The sequence below is a fragment of the Columba livia genome, chromosome 1 (assembly GCF_036013475.1).
Source record: "Columba livia isolate bColLiv1 breed racing homer chromosome 1, bColLiv1.pat.W.v2, whole genome shotgun sequence".
NCBI classification, from domain to species: Eukaryota; Metazoa; Chordata; class Aves; order Columbiformes; family Columbidae; genus Columba; species Columba livia.
In genome coordinates, this window is record NC_088602.1 from 188,245,900 (window position 1) to 188,268,385 (window position 22,486).

General features: G+C 37.9%; 1 protein-coding gene across 2 annotated transcripts in view; it reads right to left on the reverse strand.

The window, feature by feature from the left end:
* WASL (WASP like actin nucleation promoting factor) overlaps positions 1-22,486 on the reverse strand; it is a 52,089-nt gene that overhangs the window by 16,614 nt on the left and 12,989 nt on the right. For both annotated transcript variants that reach the window (XM_065048866.1, XM_065048867.1), the window contains exons 2-5: positions 8,315-8,449; positions 7,016-7,102; positions 6,375-6,471; positions 2,161-2,184 (exon numbers count right to left, since the gene is read on the reverse strand). In XM_065048866.1, the coding sequence (XP_064904938.1) occupies positions 2,161-2,184; positions 6,375-6,471; positions 7,016-7,102; positions 8,315-8,449 (343 nt within the window). The remainder of the gene's footprint in view (positions 1-2,160; positions 2,185-6,374; positions 6,472-7,015; positions 7,103-8,314; positions 8,450-22,486) is intronic.

A 22,486-nucleotide genomic window follows, 5' to 3' on the forward strand; every position in this document is an offset into this window, starting at 1 on the left:
AAAATCCAAGCGAACAAGTCCCACTAAACCAAAATTCCTCACAGCATTTCAAGCATGGATCATGTGAATACAGAAATGTGACTGTTCTTGTTTTTCAGTTTTATGCATTGATACCCACTAAAAGAAGCAGGTGTTTCTTTTCTTTTTTTGTTCCCAATAGAATTTCACTGCATATGAACAAAAACCTGCTGATCCTACAACATTTTTTTTCTAGTTATATGCTGATAGTATGTATCTGCTCTAGTCTGAATTGCAAATACTGAAATCCAGAGTCTGTACAGAGTATAACCCCTGAGGCTGTAACCCATACCCTGACCATGTCTCACCTGTGACTACAGAGGGCATGACCACACTCAACTCTTTGCCAGCAGAGAGGCCAGCTAATTTTATAAGAATTTGATAGAATCAGACAAGGAAAATGGATAGGCTGTGAAAGAGTACATGGATGTCCCAGGGAAACAGCTCACTAAAGAGCAGGGATGTTCAGAGCTTTGACCAGGGATTATAACCTGAAACATTGGGCATAAACCTATGTCTTCCACAGAATATTCAGGATTGAGGCACAGGACCAATGAATGCAAGTTCAGTATTCTTCTCGACAAAAAAAAAGTTGTTGCCTAAGGTCTTACAGGATGAATTATGGAGACTATTTTGAGCACAAAAGTTTTTGCAGACTTAGTTTTCTTAAATCTATTCCAATCACAGATAGCAATCTAGACAAACATATTGTTTGTGTTACAGTTGGTAACATTTAAAGTAGAGACAAAGGCTACATAAAAATGTAAAAAAAGCCTACATAAAAATGTAGCCTTTGTCTCTACTTTAAATGTTAGGAACAGTGTAGGTAACACTACGGAATCACCACTGCTGCTTTCCTTCTGAGCTGCTCTGCAGACACTGCCATCAGAGATAACACTGTTTAGGTGAGCAGAAGCAAATGTCACTCAAGACGCAAAACAGTTAAAACCTTCTGAAAGCTCAGAAAAGCTGGTAAGATCATAATGGATGGTATTACTATGAATGTTTCAGAACTAAACAACCCAGTCCCAGTTGAAGGAATTGATACTGAAAATGCCTGGTCTAAAGTGATGATTGCCCAAACTTCCTCAAAAAAAGTTTATGAAAAAGAGTAACTTTTTTTGAGAAGCGTTCCACATGGGGACAGCAGTGGGTAAGGAGGGGCTTTATTTCGATATAAAAAATATCAGTAGTTCCCATAATTAAGAATTAGTTAAGGATTATCTGTTTTGGTCACCGACCAAGATGCTTGGATGTCTTTGTTAGTATAAAATTAAGACTACCTCCTCAAGCTCTAAAGGGGACCTCAGATGATCAGCCAACTGTGCCCTTGCTCAAGCAGTGAACTAACAGGTACAGCCATACAACCCACAATCCACATCAGCAACAGAAATATCACAGGAGAAATCACTTTTTAATGTCAGTGTGAATTCAGAACTACAAAGACTCCAAACTTGATGTTCACGGATGAGCATTTTTCACTTGATTTTAGAATAGATGGTAACTTTTTTAAAAATCAAATTGATACCTAGTTTTGACTCCTTCCATTAATTTACTGAGAGGATCTCCAGAGAAATCCATATCTTCATGCCAGTAAAATGTATTTCTGAGAGGCAAATAGATTCAAATAAGCCTTCATGAAAAAAGTTTCATACTGACAAACATATGACCAATATCTGTGTTACACAGTTAGCTGGATACATTGAAATAGAAATTTTATGAATGTTTTATGACATCAGCCATCATTATGGCTGCCTTTAGACAAATAAGCTAAATTTTAATTTCAGCATTCATTTCTGTGTAGTGATCCTATGCACAAATATTCCGAAGACCAAGCAGCAAATGCAAGATACAAAGTTTTCTTCTCAGTTGATGCTCAAGGGCCTCTGTCCCATTTGCAACGAAACATGCTCCTCCAAAAACATTCTTTACAAATGCCAGCTAAGCCACAATTCTTTCAAGCTACAAACTAAACAAATGCCATAGAACAGAAACCAAACAAATATATTAGCCTGAAGGATAAGTTTACTGCTTTTGCCACCTCATGACCATCCTGAACAACTCCAAAACAAAGCTGTACATAAACACTAAGTAACAGTAGTAGGAAAAAATAAAATGCAGTGATTCATGCAAGAAGCTTACCATTTGGTGGGTCTCGTCTTTTTTCTGTTAAAAAAAAAAAAAAACAGTCGTATTTATTCACAGGTATCACAGGAAATAATAAATCTAAATTTTAGTTTCCAGTGACCTCAAACTCAAGAATCTACCAATAAATACCCTTAAAGCCTACTTGTTGTGCAATTGAAACAAAGCATTACAGAACAAAAAAACCTCTATCTTGAATAATAAGCACAGGTTTCAAGTAAGTAAACAAAGTATGAACATAACGAGATAGCTACTGAGTTGGTTTAAAACATTTGACTCCAAATTAAGGTGAAATATTCAAAATGCAGCTGGTTTGATACAACCTATCAATGCAAGATTTTTGAAATGTGTTTTGATTTCCACTGAATGAGACTGCTTATTGATTTTTATTTGAAATAAAATTAGCACTTTTATACAGTATTGTTCTCCCTTTGTTTTATGTGAAGAAAACAGGACACAGAAGGTCAAGACAATTCCCTATGTTATCCAACAGGTAACTGAATAATGTGGAACAGAACTAGAAGTTCCTTAGCACTAATCTGATACTCTCTTCACAACAGCAAACAGTTTCACAGACCATGAAGAATTTGGCTTGATAGTTAAAAATGCAGCTGTAAACATTTCACACCTCAGTACTCTCAGCCTACAACAGTAAATTCTCCTTTAAAGATTTCCCTCACTATTAATTCCTAACCACCAGATTTACCTGCCATGCAAGCGTCCTTCAAAACCCCCAGTAATTGTGTACCTACACACACGTTACACTATTTGTATACCTACACACACACACTTGAGAGTTTCTCATTTAGCAGTATCCATATGGGCAAGCAGTTTGCCATCTCACCACATCAAAAAAACATGGCTCTATAGTCAAGGCTGTACATCCCTCCCCTTAAGATCTGGAGTATCTGAAACCTAACAGACTTTCAAGAGTTTTGCAATAAGAATTTGTAAGGGACATTTCACTTTTCAGCAAGGTATTCATAGAAGTGTTAAGTGGCACTGGGCCAAATCATGGGAATCCATTATGATTTCCATTAGAAGAAAGAGTTCAAGAGAAAAGATAGTGGAAAACAAAGCAAGATGTTTTAAACACTTCCTGTAATTTCGCTAGGTATATAAAAGGTTAATTTATGGCCCAAAGACACTAGACCTGTTTTCCTGTGGTTCCCACTGCTGACTAGAAAATGGGATCTCCTGTTCTGAACTGCAGCTGACCTAACCGGATAGTGGTAGATTTATCCTTTTTTGAAAATGGAGATGCCTATTGATCCAAAACAGATCAACCGCACCAGCTGCCTATGTCCAGAAAGCAGAGGTCCCTTTGGTAAGTATTCCTGGAAACAAGAAGGATCTCTGCTGAGACTCGAATCCAATGCAATCCGAGCACTTCAGAGATGCCCCTGTCTCTCAGGCAGCAAAAACAAAAACTGTGACCAAAGATGAAGGAAAAAAGAAGTTCTCTATATTAAGTATCCAGCTTGAAGCTTATGAAGTGTGTTAGGAAGCACATCAGGAGCAAAAAGCTTGTGGAGGAAAAAAGCAGCTTCAGAGAGGGCTAACAGAGCTCCCACCCATGAGCAGTCCATTAAAATTAGTCAAGAAACTGAGTGCTCAGTAGGTGGAAAGGACATTTGTGTGTGTGTACACACTGACATTTCTGAGGCAAGATAATAAAAAAAACTAATGGTACCTACATGCAAAAATACCCAAAGTGAGAATGTACTACACTGATAAATACTGAAAAGAGAAACACTGTGTTTACCCTGTTTACCTGGGGCACTATTTGGCATAGGCTTAAGGAGAGATTATTTAAATAAATCTACCAAAGAAATTAACTAATGATAGTATTTTTTCCCTAAAGTAAGGTTAAGAATTTAATTGACTTTAAAAGTAAATTATTAAATGAGAATTTAGCTAGATGAAAACCAGCCTGATATTAAAAAGGTTAAGACAACACATCAACAATTATTTCTCTGCCTTTCTCCCTTATTCTGTTCCATTGGATAACCTCTACATTTACAAGCTTTTGTACATTCCTCATTTAGAGTAAAACCTTCACCCCTCTGGAACTCCAGATGCATTTACTCAGGAGTTGTCTGTATGCTAGAGTGCATTTCATGCTGAGTGAGGAAGAGCAGAGTACCATTGCCTCCTCTTGCAGCTGTCAGACAATATTTTGTGCACTAGTCTTGGCACCACAACATAGTTTTGAGAGCCAGAACTGCTGTTCTTGCTACCTTCCAATAACATAAGCTTTCCATAAGACTCCTGGAGAAGTCTCCTAGCAAGTCCTGAACAGTAAAACAGGCTGCTAAGTGATCACATGGAGTACTCCTTCAGTTGAAAGCATGTCAGTCGTCATTGCTAAGAAATGGCACATATTTTGGAAGCCATGGGAATAAAGATCCCATTAAAAGAGAGAAGCATCAAAACTACCAGACTATTTCCGCTGTTTTGAGAGGTTAAGACGCATTAGAATACACACACAACTTATACATACATTATAAATAAGATACAACCTTCATATATCATTTATATTATCTATAAATTTATGCATAAATCAATATATGTTTTATATAAGCATTTATAAATAAATAAATGCCACCAGCAAATCAGCTTTGACTTGGGCAACTGCAAAGCCCATTATTTTAAAAGCAAAATTAGATACAGTCACATCGATGACAAATACAGAACTCCATCTGGTGGATTGACTAAGTAATCTCATTACTGTTTTCAATTCTCGTTTTGCAGCTCTTAACAAGCAAAAAAACCAAACTTGTAGATTTTTTATTTTGTTTTTAACTCAAGTTGTCTTGAAGTTGTAAGCACTTGGTGAAGGGGAGCTGTTAGAATACAATGTATGGACTAAGCTTATCCTACAACATGAACTTGGGCACACAAACCAAGATATTAGCCTATATGGAAGGACAGAGGTCAAGCTCTGTCCTGTGAACAGGAGGTTTGACTGGACTGCTATTTTCAAAGTTTGCTATGGCCAATAATGCAAATGTATTTTCTCCCAAGTCAAGTCTGCACACTGTAGCACTGTGTTTTAGACACATAACAGAGTGAATTGAAACTCCAGGAACGGAAGATGCAAGCTGATGCAAGACCAATTTTATACAAGTATAAGAAATATTACTAATGCCACTTCTTAATGAATCCACTTTTTCTCATGAAACCCTACGAACTTATTCTACTTCTGAGCAGAAGGAATCTTAAAGAAGCCATTTAAGCTTCTGGAAGAAATGCTCTGCACCTGAGTCACCATACCTGAACAAAATCCAAGTGAACACATACAGATCATGTGGATTGCCAAGAATACCTGCAAGGATGGCACTCCAAGATGAAAACTTCCCCCCCTTACATTACTCTACTCTGCATTGCTAGTGCAATTCAGTTCCAGAATGGACCACAAAAATGCATCCTGTAACTTGAACACAAATCCATGCTACAGCTTAAAGCAAGCCTGAGCACATCCATGTGTTCCCAGCGTATGTTTTATATCACCTTATTCTTCACAGACTCATTGCTGTCAGACAGGCAAGTTGTTTATGGGCTCCTTGGAAAAAGACCAACACGAGATCTGTAGGAAGTCTGAGCTCCCTTTAAAACACGGACCATGTTCCTAAGGCATCTTGCAGCTGGCAAAAAGGGTAGTGTCCTTCAGGCTGGCTGTGCTGCTATGGACAGTATAGGTACATCATATCTTCTGTTCACTAGTTTTGAATAAAAGATACTTCTCTACTAAATGCTGGACCAATGCCAAAAACTCATTCACATAAACTACTGAATATACCATATGGTAAAATCTGTTACAACCCACTTGGGCTGAATTTAAACAAACCAGTTATAAACAGCCCAGAGCTAAAAGAGGGTTTAATCAAATGCAAAAACAGCTTACAGAAAGATTTCTAGTTTTCCTGCTGACAGCTTACCATCTTTGCTTCTTCCTGATCTATACCTTCAAACACCACAACCCTGAAGTCTGAGCTTACAGGGAAACTTAGAGCAAGGAGCACCAAATTAAGTTATTTCAGAAAAATATTATTTTTGCACAATAAAAAAGCAAGCTTTAATAACACAATTACTCCTAAACATAAATATGGCAGTAGTGCTGCCAGCAGCTTTCAGACACAGAAATAGCTTCCTGCCTCCCCCCAAACAACATAAACAAGCCTGAATTTAAGATTAATTTGAATATTTACCAGATTTTCTCTGTCGTCGTCCAAGTAAATCTGTTACTGTTTTGCGGAATAGTTTAGCTTCTTCTTCATTAGCAAAATTAAGACCAACTTGACATGTCTGAAAAACATTAATATTCCCCCACCCATGACTAAGAAAATGTTTCAAAGCCTTTCTTAAATGTCTTCTTACACCTCCTGCAGGTGTTATCAGAAAAAATAATGACTGCAAATTCAGAACCAAGTCTTAGTGCAACTTTATTTCTTAGGAATGTCTGTCTACTAATCAAGTTTCTAGAGCTCATGGCTGACAAATTTGAGCAAAATCTTGTAGCTTGGAATCAAAGCGGGGAGAGGAAAATTTCTGCTTTAAGAATATATGACAGTTCACAAGCATTATCTGCAAGTCAAAATGCAATTCCATTAAAGGGAATGGAAAATAAAGTACTGCATTTTATGCTTTTGTCCTGTGGATTAAGTTTTGTAGTTGAGATACAAGAAAAATTCTTTTATAAATAAGCCTAAAAAGCTTACAGGAAGACAGGTAATATTTTACTTTCATAAATAATTCAGAGAATGAAATAAAAACCTCGGTTATACTAAAAGAAACTACTGTTCAAATAAAAGGTATTTTAAAATAGGTATTAAGAGATATTGAGACTCACATCTCCAGCAAAGGTATGAAAATATCCTCTAGGACTATTATATACAAAATTATTGTACAGCTCCTGCTCCCACAGTAATTTCCCATCCTGAAAAAAAGAAAAAAAATTCAAAAAACTTAAGAGAAATTGCAGAGTTTAGCTTCTTTCACAATAGAATCTATTAAGAGTTGGAAGTTGCATGGCATTAAGAAACTACCTTGCTATTAAGCCAACAAATGAGCTCAATCAAAATCAAAAAATACTGGAACTTGTGGAAGTGCTGTGGAATACTATTCTATTAGGTCACTGTTCTGTTTCAATTCCCGCATGTTTTCAAAAAACATCTTCAAGTTCTACAATCCTGCAATAGTGATACCGAGAGCAGTAATAGTGACCAGCGACAGGAACACAGCCATAACAGCAACAGCAATAAAGAAGACTTCCAGTTTCCTGTTATTATCTCAGGCTTGAAAACAGTTAACTTAAAGAAAACAAAAAACTCATATTTTTAAGAATTTTTATATCTTTAAATGGCATTACAGTCCAGGACCCAAGGAACAGGTTTCTCATTAAGTCTAATATTCAAGAGACCAAATCACAAAGTCAAATGCAAGCGCCAACTGGCAACCTTGAACAAATCTGAGAGACTTCAAGCACTGGATGCTGACAGATAACAAGCTGTTCCTGGCTACACGGATAACGGGAAGCTTTCCAAAGTCTCAAAGTCAGTAGGACTTATGCTTCTTGGTATCATTTTTGTTATGAAAACACATGTTGGACACTTCATCTTTTAGCTCCCACTGTCTTGAGTGAAATATTACAATAGGACAAAGATTTTTCAGTATGAATGTGTATATTGTGGTGGGGAAAAAAACCCAAACACCTTGTTTGTCCTGCAGTTTCCACATGCACCAACACACTAATCAAAAATATTGTTTCCACCTGTACAGAAGACAGCATCTGTTTCATTAATATCACCCAAAGTAGTGACAGCCGCTATAATTTTGACAGCTATCCATATCAGTGACACTATACTTTCACTGGTTTGACTAATCAGAGGATGGCTTCTGTGAGCTGTAAGAAAATTGTATCTGATATTTATTTCATCCATAAAACCTGACATCTATGAAATAATTTAAATTTAGAATACCTCAGAAAGTTGCACTTGCCTATTAATAAGCACTGTAATTGTACTGCTCAAAGCACGACCATTTACTTGACAATTTCTATGAGCTTGTAGCTACGACAACCAACACTCAATTCAAAATGAAGAATACAACCAAGCTTAAAGAGTCTGAAAAATGAAAAAAAGATGCTTACCTTAATATCAAATATTCTGATAAAATATGACCTCTGCGGATTGTCCTTTACAAGGCAAGCTACACCACAGCATTTCTTTGACCACATGCCATTGCGATCTGCTGCGTATATCTGAACAACTGCTGAAGACATCGTCTAAAAAGAAAAGGTAGCTATTACTTTTAAGGTAAAAAAATCACAAATTCTACATTTTGCCTTTTATCAAAACATCTCTTAATTTTGTTCCTTGTTCTAGGCAACAACTCTGATGGTTTCCCAGGTGGTAAAGTTCAAATGATCCCAAATCACTTCTGTGCTTTAGATTTTCAATTCTACACAAGATTTAGACAGCTTAGGAACACAACTGAACATTTTATTCATTGTTGCTCAAAAAAAAATCAGCAAAGAGACTTTCAGAGGCAGACCAGTTACTATGGTGGTCACACAGAAAAGCCCCACTGTGCAACTGCATTTCTTTCTTTTCAGTACTTCAAAGTGGACAGATAAGCAATATTCCGGCTAGAGCTGTAAATTACACAGTGCCTGGAAACACTCCTGGGTACTGGAACTCAACTGTCTATGTTGCTTAGTTGCTCAAATGGCCTCTGGCATGATTTTAGCCTATGCCAACTAGCAAACTCCTAAAATTCTTGGGCACAGTTTGAGAATTCAGATGAGCTAGGCTCATTCCCTGCTGGCAACTTGAAATCATCCTGTTTTCAAACTGAGAGTTTTTAATAAGAGATTAAGATTATTCCACACCAAATTGCTTCAGTCACTGGGAATGTTCCTCAACAGATTTTCTAGTATATATGTGTCCTACCTTAAGAGGTCTATGAGGAAATGAAAATTGGAGCCTCTGAAGAATATTTGTTTACCAGCCAAGTCATAAAGCTTAGAGGCTCTGTAATGGGACAGACCAGAGGCTACCTAACCCAAGATCTACTCTCCAACAGCACCAGACACCTACATAAGAATACAAGAGTCCAACATCATCTCATTGTTAAACTCATCATCTTGTAGAATCTTGGGAGCACAAGCCCAGGAACTGGCAGGTTCAAAGCTTCCCTGAGCCAGCATACATGTTTTACAGCACATGTTGGATTTTTCCTTTGTGAATGTATCTCATCACTCTTCAGAGCCATGTGAACCTCTGGGCATCACAACACTGGGCAGGGTTGTATTTCACTGTTCCTGTAGGCACTGTGTGAAGAGTGAGCTTTTTTACCTAAAAGTCTGCCATGCTTCTAGTTTCAGTTGACTGTCCCTCCTTGTTCTTATATTAGGACATGGAGTTAATGGTTTCATAGTTGCCCCTCCATGCTGCACATGCTTTTATATATATTTATGACACTTCTTTGCCCTAAAAGTTCTCTACTGTTTTGGAAGTCATACTAGTTTTAAGCCAGTCTTATACCAAGAAAAAAAAAAAATCACACTTTAATTAGCCTTGTCAGTCTCCTACATGGATCTTAGCTAGTCCTACTACATCCTTCTTTGACTGTGGATGAGACTAATGCTGTATGAATCCAGTCTGTTAGCCCTTTGAACACAGGGTCATAATAATATTTTCTGTTTTGTTCTCTATTTCCCTGTAAATCAAAAAGTTCTGTTTTTCTTTTCACTATGGAACATTAAGCAGAAGTTTTCATAGATCTGTTATGGTTCCCAGACCCTTCTGGAGGGATCACTCCTAGTCTGAGTCATGGGCTCCATATTAAATTTTCCCCACACGCTCTACAAGCATTACTTGGCCTTCATCAACACTGACTACTTGCCAGAACAGTTGACATCTAGAATACAGACATGTCTTGTTGCATTATAACATTATCTACTAAATATCAGTATCACCCATGTCACACTTTTCAATGGGTTTAAAATAACCAAAAGAAGAACCTAAGTTTCATGGGAAAAAACCTTCCAATTTTGTTAAAATAAAGTCAAAGTAATCTAGCCAGACTGACAGCTGCTCCTTGGGAAAGCTTTATAACCTCTGACCAAGAACTGTGATGCAACTTTCCCAAGGCAAGATATAATTCTATTCCTCTTTGCAACCACCTCTTCAGAAGTTGTCAGACTGACAACTAAGCTTTCTGGTAACCTACAGAAAAAGCTAAAGCATGACTGACTGATGAAAAGAAAGCTTTGCAGTTGCCTCCTCAAATGCTCTACAGCTAAGTGTAGAGTAAAACTGCTCTCCCTGTAACCTACAGTGCAACATCAATATTTTAATCATAACTTGATTTATCAGATGAGTAAAAAGGAGACCCTTCAATTAGCCATACTACCACAACCAAACAGCTGACACTAAGTTTCAGGTGTAAGAGATGCCATTTTTACTCTTATGTTGCAATAGGCGAAGACTTAACTTTGGGCACAACTGGTCAGACTTCGTTCAAAACTTCCACTAACAGTCTTTTCTCTCACTTCTCCATCATTACCCCATTGTTAAGCTGATAATCTTGTAGACACAAGACAACAAAAAAGAGTATAGGTGGGACATTCTACAGTGTAACTAAGGCATCACATTCAACTGCAGCAATCATCCCACTGTCCATGCAAGAAACCTTCTCAACCCTCCAAAACAAGTCCAGTTCTACTAACCTCCCCCCAACAGTACTATCCACAGAAATGGGTGGTCTTGGCAGGAACTATGCAACTTAAATTCAAGGCACAGCAAATAGTGATCTGAGTCAAGGAAGGGTTCCCTGTGCATTGCCTCCTATCATATCTAGCAGTAAAAGCACCAACTGGATTATCTGGGTAAACCAGTAACTGTCGTAACTCGATGATTGTGTATAAAACACTGAGCCAGCACCCACCCCATGAGTAGTCAGAAGAATATTGTACAAAAAGAGCATGTCCTCATTCTGCCCAATCATAACAGATTTAATGTACACTTGAATTCTTTATAAGTAGAGCCTAATTTACAAGTTAGAGAACAATTTCACTGAATCTAAAGTAGGTGCTGCTTTGAGGCCTACTAAGCTTAGAGTTCAATTACATTTTAACTTATTCATTAGCATTGTGCAAATTCCTAGTGCTGACAGAGCGCCATGAGGCTTTCAGATGTTAGAACATACAATTATGAATTCCACTGTTACACCACTATCATTTTTTTTTAGTAAAAGGACAATACAGGAAAAAATACAAGGTGTATTTTTGTGGGGAGAGGGACAATAAAATCCAACTCCTTTTACTTCAGCCACTGCTCATTTTCATCCTGCAGAGCAGTGGTTCCATGCTTTATGCTATTCAGCTTCTGGAAGACAGGTGGCAAAAATATGTAATCATCCACAGCCTTTGGAAACTTACAAACTTATCAGCAAAATTTAAAGCTTGAGAAAATATATGAACATAATCTACTACTATTTATTATGAATCCTAGTCACATAAATTAATAAAATAGTGATCTTTAACTGCACAGTTGCAGCATCTGAGAATGTTTATGCAAATATCATAATTTGAGTATTCTACTATATTTTCTGAATAAGCATTCATTTTGTCTATTTTGAAGCCAATTAATACACTCAGTTCAGTTTCTCACAGCATTCTTGAAGAGAACATTCTTTAAAACTGTGGGGATCATGCCACCCATTTTACATACAGAATTAGATTACAGTTGAGTCCTCAAGGTAACTAGTGCATTCTTTCTGAGATATAGTAAATTGATCTGCTACTTAATGTCTAAAGTTAATACTTTTTCAGGAGAAGAATTTTGAAGTTGGCATTACTGCTTTGCTTAACAGCTTTGGCGAGGACCTTGTCCTTTTTATGTATCTATATATTTGGAAAAGGTGCATGGGGAAAGACATAAGGTAGCTCACCAAAAACTGATGGGCCATGGAGATGAGAACTAACCCCCCCTCCCCCAGCTCCCTTTATTTTTTCCATGGTCAACCTCTGGCCAGAGGACATGCCACTGATTCCAGAAACTTGTCACACCCCTCAAACTGATGAGCTACGAAGCAATGAGTCTGGTGCTGTCAGCTGTACACTGGCTGACTCACTGGCAGAGCTGGTCTCATCCTTGGACACACATACTACAGGATATGTGCTTATCAGCAAAGGCTAATGAAAACACCTCCTGCCTGCAAAAGGTAGCCACAACTAGTCATCACACAGTTGTAGAATGTGATCACAGCAGCCACCAGTGGTTTCCAACTGGGCAGCAGATAGCTGTGTACTGTGATGAGCTTCTGGTGTGAACAGTTGCTGCAGTAGCCTGTAAAGTTAATGACTTGCTGTAACTCAGTGTTTCTCAAAAACAGTAAAGCAAGTCAACACAGACAGTGGGCACACCTCATTCCAAGCAAGAGTCATCACACTAGATCAGTTATGGCTGACATGGATTGTGAAAAGCTGAGAAATTACTGAAAACTAGACAGTAAAACATAGTGGCCCAAAAGTCAAAGAGCAGCAGCAAGATTAAGGCTGTTAAGAGGATGTTCAGCCACCTCAGTATACAGCAGAACAGAAAGCATTTCAAGGCCCATCGGGATGGTTTTTGTAACACTCATGTAGAGCTGACAACTGCTTGTGGTACAAAGATCAAAGACTCAAAATTACTTCGGTCAGACATGGCCCCTATAAGTCTTCCAGTCCGACCGCCTGCTCACAGCAAGAGTAAAAGTCTAGAGCTCAAATTGCTCAAGGTCCTGTCCAGTTAAGTTTAAAGGCTGCAAATCACCTCTGAGGAACCTGTTCCAGTGCTTAATCACTACCATTTTAGTGCATGCAAAAACACAACTAAGTTTGATGTATGATTTTAATGGCTCAGTATTGTTATGTGCTACATGTTGACAGTACTACTGAGGACACACTAGCAGCAAGTACCAATCTTTCCCCAATATTAAGAGTCACATTTTTTCCAATAAATGTGCAGGAACGCTGCATACATATGTAATTTAATCTCACATGACAGGCTTGCTTTTCTCAGTTACCCTTCCCAGTCCCTGGAAGTACCCTACAAATAAAACCAGGGAAAAAAAGACATTGCCCTGTAATGTAAGAATACAAATAGTAGCCATTGTTTCCAAGCAGAATAACCTATTGAAAAAAAATAAACATGCTGATACAATGCCTGTAGCTTCTTGAAATCATAGAACAGTTTGGGCTGCATGGAAGGGACCTTCAAAGGTCATCTAGTCCAAACCTCCTGCAATAAGTAGGGACATCTTCAACCAGATCAGGTTGCTCAGAGCCCTATCCAGCCTGGGCTTGGATGTCTCCAGGGATGAGGCATCCCCCACCCTCTGGGTAACTTGTATCACTGTTTTACCACCCTAATTGTAAAAAATTTCTTCCTCATGTTCTTCACTAAATCAGGTCTGAAGACTTTTGGTCTGAAAATCACAGTGAACACAATTAGACACTGTAAGGCTTCTGTGAAAAAAAAGTTATGGTGAATAGTTGTGTGCAATTCAAACCCTGTAAGAACAGAAAATCAATATTTCTATTATCTTTTTCTTATAGCAGACACCTAGAAAAAATGGCCTGAGCAATACTACAGCTGATGAGAAGGTACCTGTGGCAAGCATTTTTTAAGACCTACTACAGTGGAAATCCTTATTATGGCTAAGCCAATGTGCGAAAGCCTGACCAGGTGATGCTGGGTGCTCTTGCATCACTCATTTCCTTTTTGATAACAGAGGAGGAAGATAGCTCATAGTTTGCTTCTAGGGTGACTCTGCAAGAATCAAGGGCCACCACTACTCATTGACATTAAAAACAGTGGTAAATTCATGCCTTCCTTAGACAGCAAGATTCAGGAATAGAGATGTGCTAATGTCAAGTACCACTTCACTGCGGAAATCAATTAGGTGTAACTCTAATCTTGACCACAATAAGGACAGGAAGCCTCAGTACCACGGCAATCCCTAACAGCCTAGCATTATCTGAGTCACAGCAGAAGGCATGGAAACTCATCAAGACTCATGAATGAGACAGATAAGAAGCAGAAGTGAGAATACAGGGCAGCTAACATTATGAGAAATCAAGACTAACCCACAGAAAATGAGGCAATTAGGACTCAGTGGTTGATATTGGTTTCTGCAGATTACAAGTATTCTGAAGATAGAACTCCAGAATGTAGCACTGACCAACCAAGCAGAAATATTGCTTGAAATCTTAATTTATCTCAAAAAAAGTTTGTTTAAACAATTACACACTCAAATGTCAATACTTGAATAAATTTATGTTACTCAAAGCAAACAAAACTGAAGTTTGACAGCAACAGTATCTTCCTGTTGTTCTGCAATCATCTTCAGTGTCATAAATCTATAGAGCTTCCAAAAATGTTTCTGTGCTCAACACACCTATGCATTTAAGCTCATCACTCTTAACACAAAAACATAAACAAAACCTGCTGCAGGGATCAGGGGCTGGAACCTCCTCCTCGCTTCTCAAGGGAAGGCCTTTGGTGGCCTACACAGCCAAGCTCTGTTTGCTCTTTCTGGCAGTTTCATTTTCCTTCTGCATAGTGAAGCTATTTTCTTGGCATTGAGGACATCTCCTGCCATGTGGGAACAGTGCGTTCCCTTCCTGCTAGGAAAGGCTGATAACCCACTTCCAGGGTGAATGTTCTCATCACCACGCAATCCTACAGAAGGCATGCACTGCAATCTCCTCCAACAGTGCTTTTGAGTGAACTGAATAAGCCTGCCACTATTCAGATGATCCCTAAGCTAATTAGGCCACATAAACAACATGCAAGTGTGCTTCCCTAACAATTTCCACCTAAGTAGCAGAGGCATTTCAGAGAGTATACAAAAATACTTCCTTGCACTTTCACAGTAACTTAGAAAACTTGAGTTTAATTAGGTTCAGAATTCTACAATATTTATTAGCCCTGGATAACAGGTAATCCAGGTGTTCAGTATGATAATTTAGGTGCAAATCAGGCGTAACAGCAAGAAATACAACCACAACTACACATTGCCAGCAAATTTTAAAGATCTCAGTAAGTACACAGAAGTATCAACTAGTAATTACTTACTTTTGCTGTTCTAAATGGGAAGGGATGGAAATAGGAAGAAGCAGCAGAAGGAGAAAGACTACAGACACTAAAGGCAGACTGCTTTGGCTTCCTGCTGACAACTTCATCTGAAGGCCCACAAGAATTATGGCCCCAGATGACAGAAGAACGAGTACAATAGATCCATCTGACTGTCTTTTTAGCCTTTCCCCCTTAATAACAGTTGAATGGGCCTACTTATGTTTACTATATCTTGTAAAAAAGAAAAGAAAAAGTGTGATGACACTGTCTTGAGAGTACACACATACTTTTCTGTAGATAAAAATACTTTCAAGGACTGCACAATATTTTGACTATGAAACTGGTTATTAGTAAGTTAGATTTTGTAACTCTCAGACTGGCCTATCATTTATGTCTTTGCACCCAGTCGCCTCCAGAATCTTCATAAATTAGTCTGACATGCGACAGTGTTTGTCAACTGGGGATTTGGATACTTCTTTATTTGCAATTTGGGTAAACTGTTATTACTTCAGTTTTTAAACCTATTATAACTGTTAAAGATATATTTAACAAATCACTAATAATCTAATCTTTAAAGACAAACCTGTATTGCAAAAAGTTATCTTCAGATGCTACAGACAGGATTTTAAATTAGTTTCCCCACAGAAAGAAGAGATACAGAACCTCAGAAGTTTGTTGGCAGATTTCAAGAAGTTCAGCAGCTGGAAACAATCTTCTAACTTTAATTCCATTTACAGGACATTATTTTCGGAAGACAGACTGATTGCTTCACAGACAGGAAAACTAAAGCAAGATTTCCCTTTATTTGACAGAACTGACATAAGAGAGTCTTTTGTAAATAACCAATAATCACATGAGAAAAGCTTTATTTGGTGTAAGTTGAAAAATTACTCAACTGAGGACACTGAGGCCTCATCAGTTCTGTTTGTGAAATTATGTGCTACAATCACCAAGTGTTCAATTTCAAGCTTAAAGCTTGCATTTCATTTCTTAATTTCCTATGATTGCTTATAAATTTAAAAAATGCACCATGGACAGATGCTAAGAAATTAGTATTTTTTTCCCCATACACAAAGTAAGGCTATATTAAAAATAAAGCCACTGCTCAAGAGATGCTTCCATTTTTCTTATTTGAAGGGAGAAGAGAGGAAGATTTTCTGAAGTAGCAAAAAGCCATGTCTCATATTTCCTATCATTTCTGAAACATGAGAATCTTAATCTAAGTTAAAAGACAGTTCCACACAACACATAGCCCAAAACACTTAAAGGATCAAGAGACCAAACCCAAAAATGTTAACAGCCCAGAACAGATCCCCTGGCTTGTTCTGATCAGCACACAAGTCAGCTGCAATATCCTCACTGAAAATCTGTTACTGATGCGGAAAAGGTACTAGCGATCACTGAGTGATGTTAGAACAAAAAAGGATGAAACATGGGGCTGCTCTTTAATAAATCTAAAAAACTGTAAGAGGGCTTGTCCAGACTTAAGTCCACAATTGTCCAAAGTGATCCTTCTCTCCTAATCCTCAGTCGGCCAGTTACATACAGGTCACATTTTTCTGTGTGTCTTCAGATGCAATTTCACTTCACTTACAGTACCTTCCAGAACCCCCAGTTCAGCTAAAACTGGCCAGCTCATTTTCAAACACTTGTTGCACAACTGTGGATCACAGAAGATGAAAAATTAAGATGTGGGTAAATGGCATAGCATGTAAAACCAAATCAAGCAGCACATGATTAATTAAAAGAGACATGCTTTTATCAGACACAGAATAAAGTTATTTTTAAATCCTACAACCTCAGTTCAGACAACACGTGTAAGACTTCAGCCTTTCAGTGATGTGACATAACCACAACCACAAGCACGCTCCCAATTACAGTATGCCAAGCTATCTCAGCAGAGCAGATCATTTCCCAGATGACACACACAACCTGGGGTTTCATTGAGGAGCAGCTGAGCACGGTCACATCCTGCCGACCTGCAGAGCATCCCCACAGCTTCCTCAGCCAACTCTCCCTGCCCAACACTGCTCAAACCCCAGATGGCCAGGAATCAGCAGACATGTGACAAGATACAGTTTTTTTTCTTTCTGTTGGTAAAGTTGTATGTTTAGTTACTTTCAGAACAACAGGCTGTCCACAAATTTGTCACTGTCCTACTGCCATGGAGCAAAAATTCTCACTACAGAAGACATTTTGTCTTGGAGTCCCACCCCCAGCCTCCCAAGACACTCAGAATCAAGGCACATGAGATTGTTTCTTTTCAAAGCTCAGGGAGTTTTTAGACGAAACATTAAAGTCTACCTTTTGATTTTGAGCCATTTTAAAGTAATCAAGACTCACAAGTCTAGAATAATCCTTACAGTAATAGAGAACTGTACAGATATGTAGAGTAACTGGTTCTCAAAACTATGTTTCATGGTCATATACAAAAAAAAAAAAAATAAAAAAAAATCACAGATTGGTGTTTCAAGCCATACAGATTCAAGGCGAGAATCATGAGTTTCACACAACTCACATGATAAAATTTGAGTTCAAATCTGTTTTGCCTTGTTCCACTCCCTATACAGCTATAAGGGAAACCAGCTCCTTTGAGTCAACATCTTCCCCTCTTCTACCAGCAACCCATTGCGTTCATGCACTACAGTCCTCTTTCTTCAGCCTTCATCAATCAGTCTTCTGCATAACCACCTTTTTCCAGATGCTACATACTATTTTCATATTTAATGCAGGTTCTTATAAGCAGATCCTCACACCTTCTTTGAACATACAACATTGTTGTTGCTTTTTAAAGAATTAGACCCACTGTAGTTCTTTATAGATCCACTTAATGGTATATGTATCATCATGTTTACAAGTAAAAATCTTCAGAACAGTTAAATTTATTAAAGAAAGGATGTAAAGCATAAGCTTCAGAAATTCTCAAATTATCCCAGTTCTGGAACACTCACTAATGAGCCCCTGAAAATGCCATTTAGCATATACTGGTACTTCTAGGCCTAGATTTAAAAAAAAAAAATCAAAAAGGAATATTTGCTTTGCATAGGTGATGCTTAGGTGAACTTCTGTTATGATCTTCATACTTGAGGACAGAAAAACAGAAGGAATTTTGACTTCAGATACTTAAAGAACACTGAAATAAAACAGCTTAAGTTGCTTTAAAAGAAAAAAACCTCTTTTATAAGAAAACATTAACTTCATGCCAATGTAAAACAAAGAACCCCTTCAAAATATTAACAAATTTCAGAAAAGGCTATTAAAAATAAAACCTCTTTGACTAATAGCCAGCACTGGTCTCACAATCGTGTATAGAACTTGTGTCCTGTCCCCTAAAGCAGCCTCAATCCACTTACATAAAGGTACTTAGGGATGCAACCCCCACACACACTTCCACTCTGCCATGGCTCTACAGGTTTTAATTCCTCCCTCAGCAGTTCATGTTTGAACACAACAGCTATGAAAATTCAAGTCAGATATAAGGAAACTCATAACTGTACATAAGGTTTTTTTATACCAATAATGGAGTCTGCTATGGATAGTTATTTGCAGCTCGAAGTCCTACTACAGGAAAAAGCAGCATGAAGATGTAGTAGTTATATGATCCCTGGCCAAATTCAAAGTTCATTCCAGGAATACAACACTAAAAGCTCTTTCACAGTAGAAGATGCACATAAAAGTGAAAGCATCACCTGAATGCTTGCAAGACTACTATTTTTCATTTAGTTCTGGCAATAGCCTGTTGCATGAAGTTTATTCCTCCTCCATACCCCAGTTTCCTTATCTGTAATATGGAAACACAGACGTCTACCTCTGTAAAGTGCCTTCAGAACTATTGATGAAAAAAAAAAAAAAACAAAGTAGTATGCTGCCACAGACAGAAATCCATTATTTTGGGGCTGTATGGGATGTGTGTGTCTACATTACCTTCTCTGCTACATGGCAAAGGTTAAACCATTTTAATTTTCACATCATTACTGTTAGTTTTCTTCCCAGTGCGTGAACATTAATTCTTGATAGTCTGGTCACTGTTGACTATTTCAGAATGTCCTTGACATGCTATAAGCATGAACATAAGGAAACTGAGATATTCTTTTACCATGAGGGTTGCCTCTTGAGTTACATCTAACAGCTACAATTGTCACTGCCTGTACAGGTTCCTCCTTTGTAGGCCCAAAGCACTGCTTTCACTAACGTACTGTGGAGGTCAAAAGCCACTTGAATTCACCCACATATAAACAAACTTTAGTAGTTTGGAAGCAGTGTTGCAGAATGGCGGTCTTATGCGGCCAATTCTATGCAAATCTTGGGCTTAAGGTAAGTCACTTACTTCCAATTTAGACAAAACCATAGCTGTAAATTCTTTGTAACAAGTTTACTGACTTTTTAAACAGCATATTAACATCTGACTGTTAAGATGGAAGAATAAAGAGCACAAAGCAAATGACTCAAAACTTAATGGCAAAAAGAAAGTTATTTTTATGAAATAAAAGTAATTTCCCACCTACCTGGCATTTCTCAGTTGTCTCTCCCATGATAACCTTGACCAGCAAAAACCCTTAAATCAGAGAACCATAGAATTGTTTTGGTTGCAAAAGCCCTTTGAGGGGCTGTTAACCTAAAACTGCCACACCCACTACTAAACCCTCTCCCAAAGAACCTCATCTACATGTCTTTTAATCACCTCCAGGGATGGTGATTCAACCACTTCCCTGGGCAGCACATTCTAATACTTGACAACCCTTTTGGTAAAGAAACACAACTTGAGGCCGTTTCCTCTCATCCTATTCTTTGTTGCTTGGGAGAAAAGATCAACACCCAACTTGCTACAACCTCCTTTCAGGTAGTTGTAGAGAACAATAAGGTCTCCTCTCAGCCCAACAAACTAAAAGCCACTGATGCTGGCAATGCCAGAGGAACTAGATAATCACCTGACAAAAGCAGTTTTGAAAACTACAGCACTCTATCCTTGTTCCCACACAGCTCTTCAATAAGGGCAATCATCAACCCATACATCTAAGTTTCTTTAATGAGGAATTAAGGCTACATAATAAAAAATGCTAGAGATAGCTTAGTTTAGCTTTTGGCATTACTACTTAGGTCTCTTAGAAACTGCATTAAGAGACTGGCCTCAGCAATATTCTGTGGCATGGGATCTGCAGCTCAAGATTTTTGTTTGCATTATGAACCCAGGTATGACGAACTCCCAAATCTATACCATGTAAGAAAAGCTCCCCATACTCAATTTTCAAGGTGAAAAAAGAAACTGATACAAGTGACCTCTGCCAAGCTAGAACTCGCAAAAAAGTTCAGACGGAGAACAATCTTGAAGCCCAGATACTAACAACAGAGTTTACAATTTCCTTTCTGAACTTTCTACCTACTAAGCAAAAATAAATGCACAGAGGGATGTTGAATGGGAAAACTCTTTCCCTGAAGCAAAGATTCTTCCTTTGTAACTCTGTAAGGTGCCAGAAAATTTCTTATCACCAGGTTCCTTGTTCTGGTGGGCACAACTAGAACAGCACAAATTACAAAGAACTTGTTCATTTACAGTTAATGATAAAGTGTTTATTTATACAACAAAGACAGCAGAAAGATGGCAGCAGGATGTATTTTTCCTCTGTAATCAACACTTTGGTGTTCATGTCCACTCATCGGTTTCCAGTTTAATACTATTTTTTTCCTTCAGTGCACAGCTGGTAGTACAACTTCATGTAGTGGTTCTAATGAGCAACCACAGGCAGAACTGAGGAACAGAGCCAGTGGTATTGCTCTCAATCTTTTATTCTTAAATATTCCTATGTTTGGATGGGTCAGAACAAAAGCATCCCCACAAAAAAACAAAAAAAAAAGAAGATAATTAGTTCTCCAGTACTGCTCTGTTCCAGCTCATAACTTGTGAACACTGTTCCGCAGCAATTACAAATATGCTACATGAAAAGTTAAAAATATGTCCCAGCCTGAATTTACAGATAATACTACAATTATTTTATTCTACTTACAACTGTACTGAAGTAGCACCATATTTTGTGAGAAACAAAGCTAACAATAAAGACAATCAATATTTATTAGATAAATAAAAGAGCTTAGAATCCACAAAGTCACACCAATACAACTGTGACATGAACACAGTTATTTAAGATTTTTTAAAAACTCTTAAGACAGAAAATTGTTGTTACAAAGAACATTTAGAAGAAATGTTAGGTCTGAAACTGTACTTTACTCTTTTTGGTGAGTGTTGTCTGAATTAATGTAATAGTGCAAGCTGAGCTAAAATAACAACTTTAATGAAAAAGATCTTAACACAGCTTTGCTTTTGATCCCAGTGAAAATGAAATACTGAAAACAATCAATCTGTATTGCACTGCCAGTGCAATCAGCCGGTATCATTACTCTAATCAAGCATCAGATTTGATTGCTATTCTGCAAGTCTCTGTGCCTGCTCTGGAGCTGCCAGTGAGGCTAAAACGCCCAATGTCACTGATTCCTGCTGCCTGGGAGAGCTGGCAACAGCCCTACCGCCAGGTCACGTGTTTGCCACTTTTCTGAAAACCTCCACTTGTGCAATGATAAGTTGCAATGCTTTTATGACACTATAAAGACAGCAAGTACATTGTGACACCACACTAACAGAATAAAAATCTTAATTAATACTTGTTGTAACCATTAAATTATTTTAAAAAGGTTATTAGTGACATGCTGATTGCTTTTTTCAGATGTCTAACACCTTTGGAAATCAGATATTCCCCCGTAAGGGTACAGATATAACTTAAATCCCAGTGACTGAAAGGAGGTCCTCCTTGTCCAAAGCAGACAGTTTCCAGTTTTTCTGTGGATATGCCTTTCCTTTGTGATCAACTAACTACACCAATAGCTCTGAGCACCTGAACGGCCTCAATCTGTTAGCATAGAAACAGGAAGCTCTTTATGTTCAGTATACAGAAGATACTATCAGTCCCAGGAGTATACAGTTTAGAGAAAACAAGCTGATCACTCAATCAAGACAGCATTCAAGAAAAATTACACCCTATTAAAAAAATAGAAATATAGAGTATAGAAACAGGATCTCTCTTCCAGTCTCCTGAAAGAAATAAGGAGTGGGACCTACATACCAGCAATGCATAACGGTTGCTACAGGTTCCATATAGCAAATTTTAGGAACATCCAATTAAAGTCTGTATAACTGGCTTCTCAGA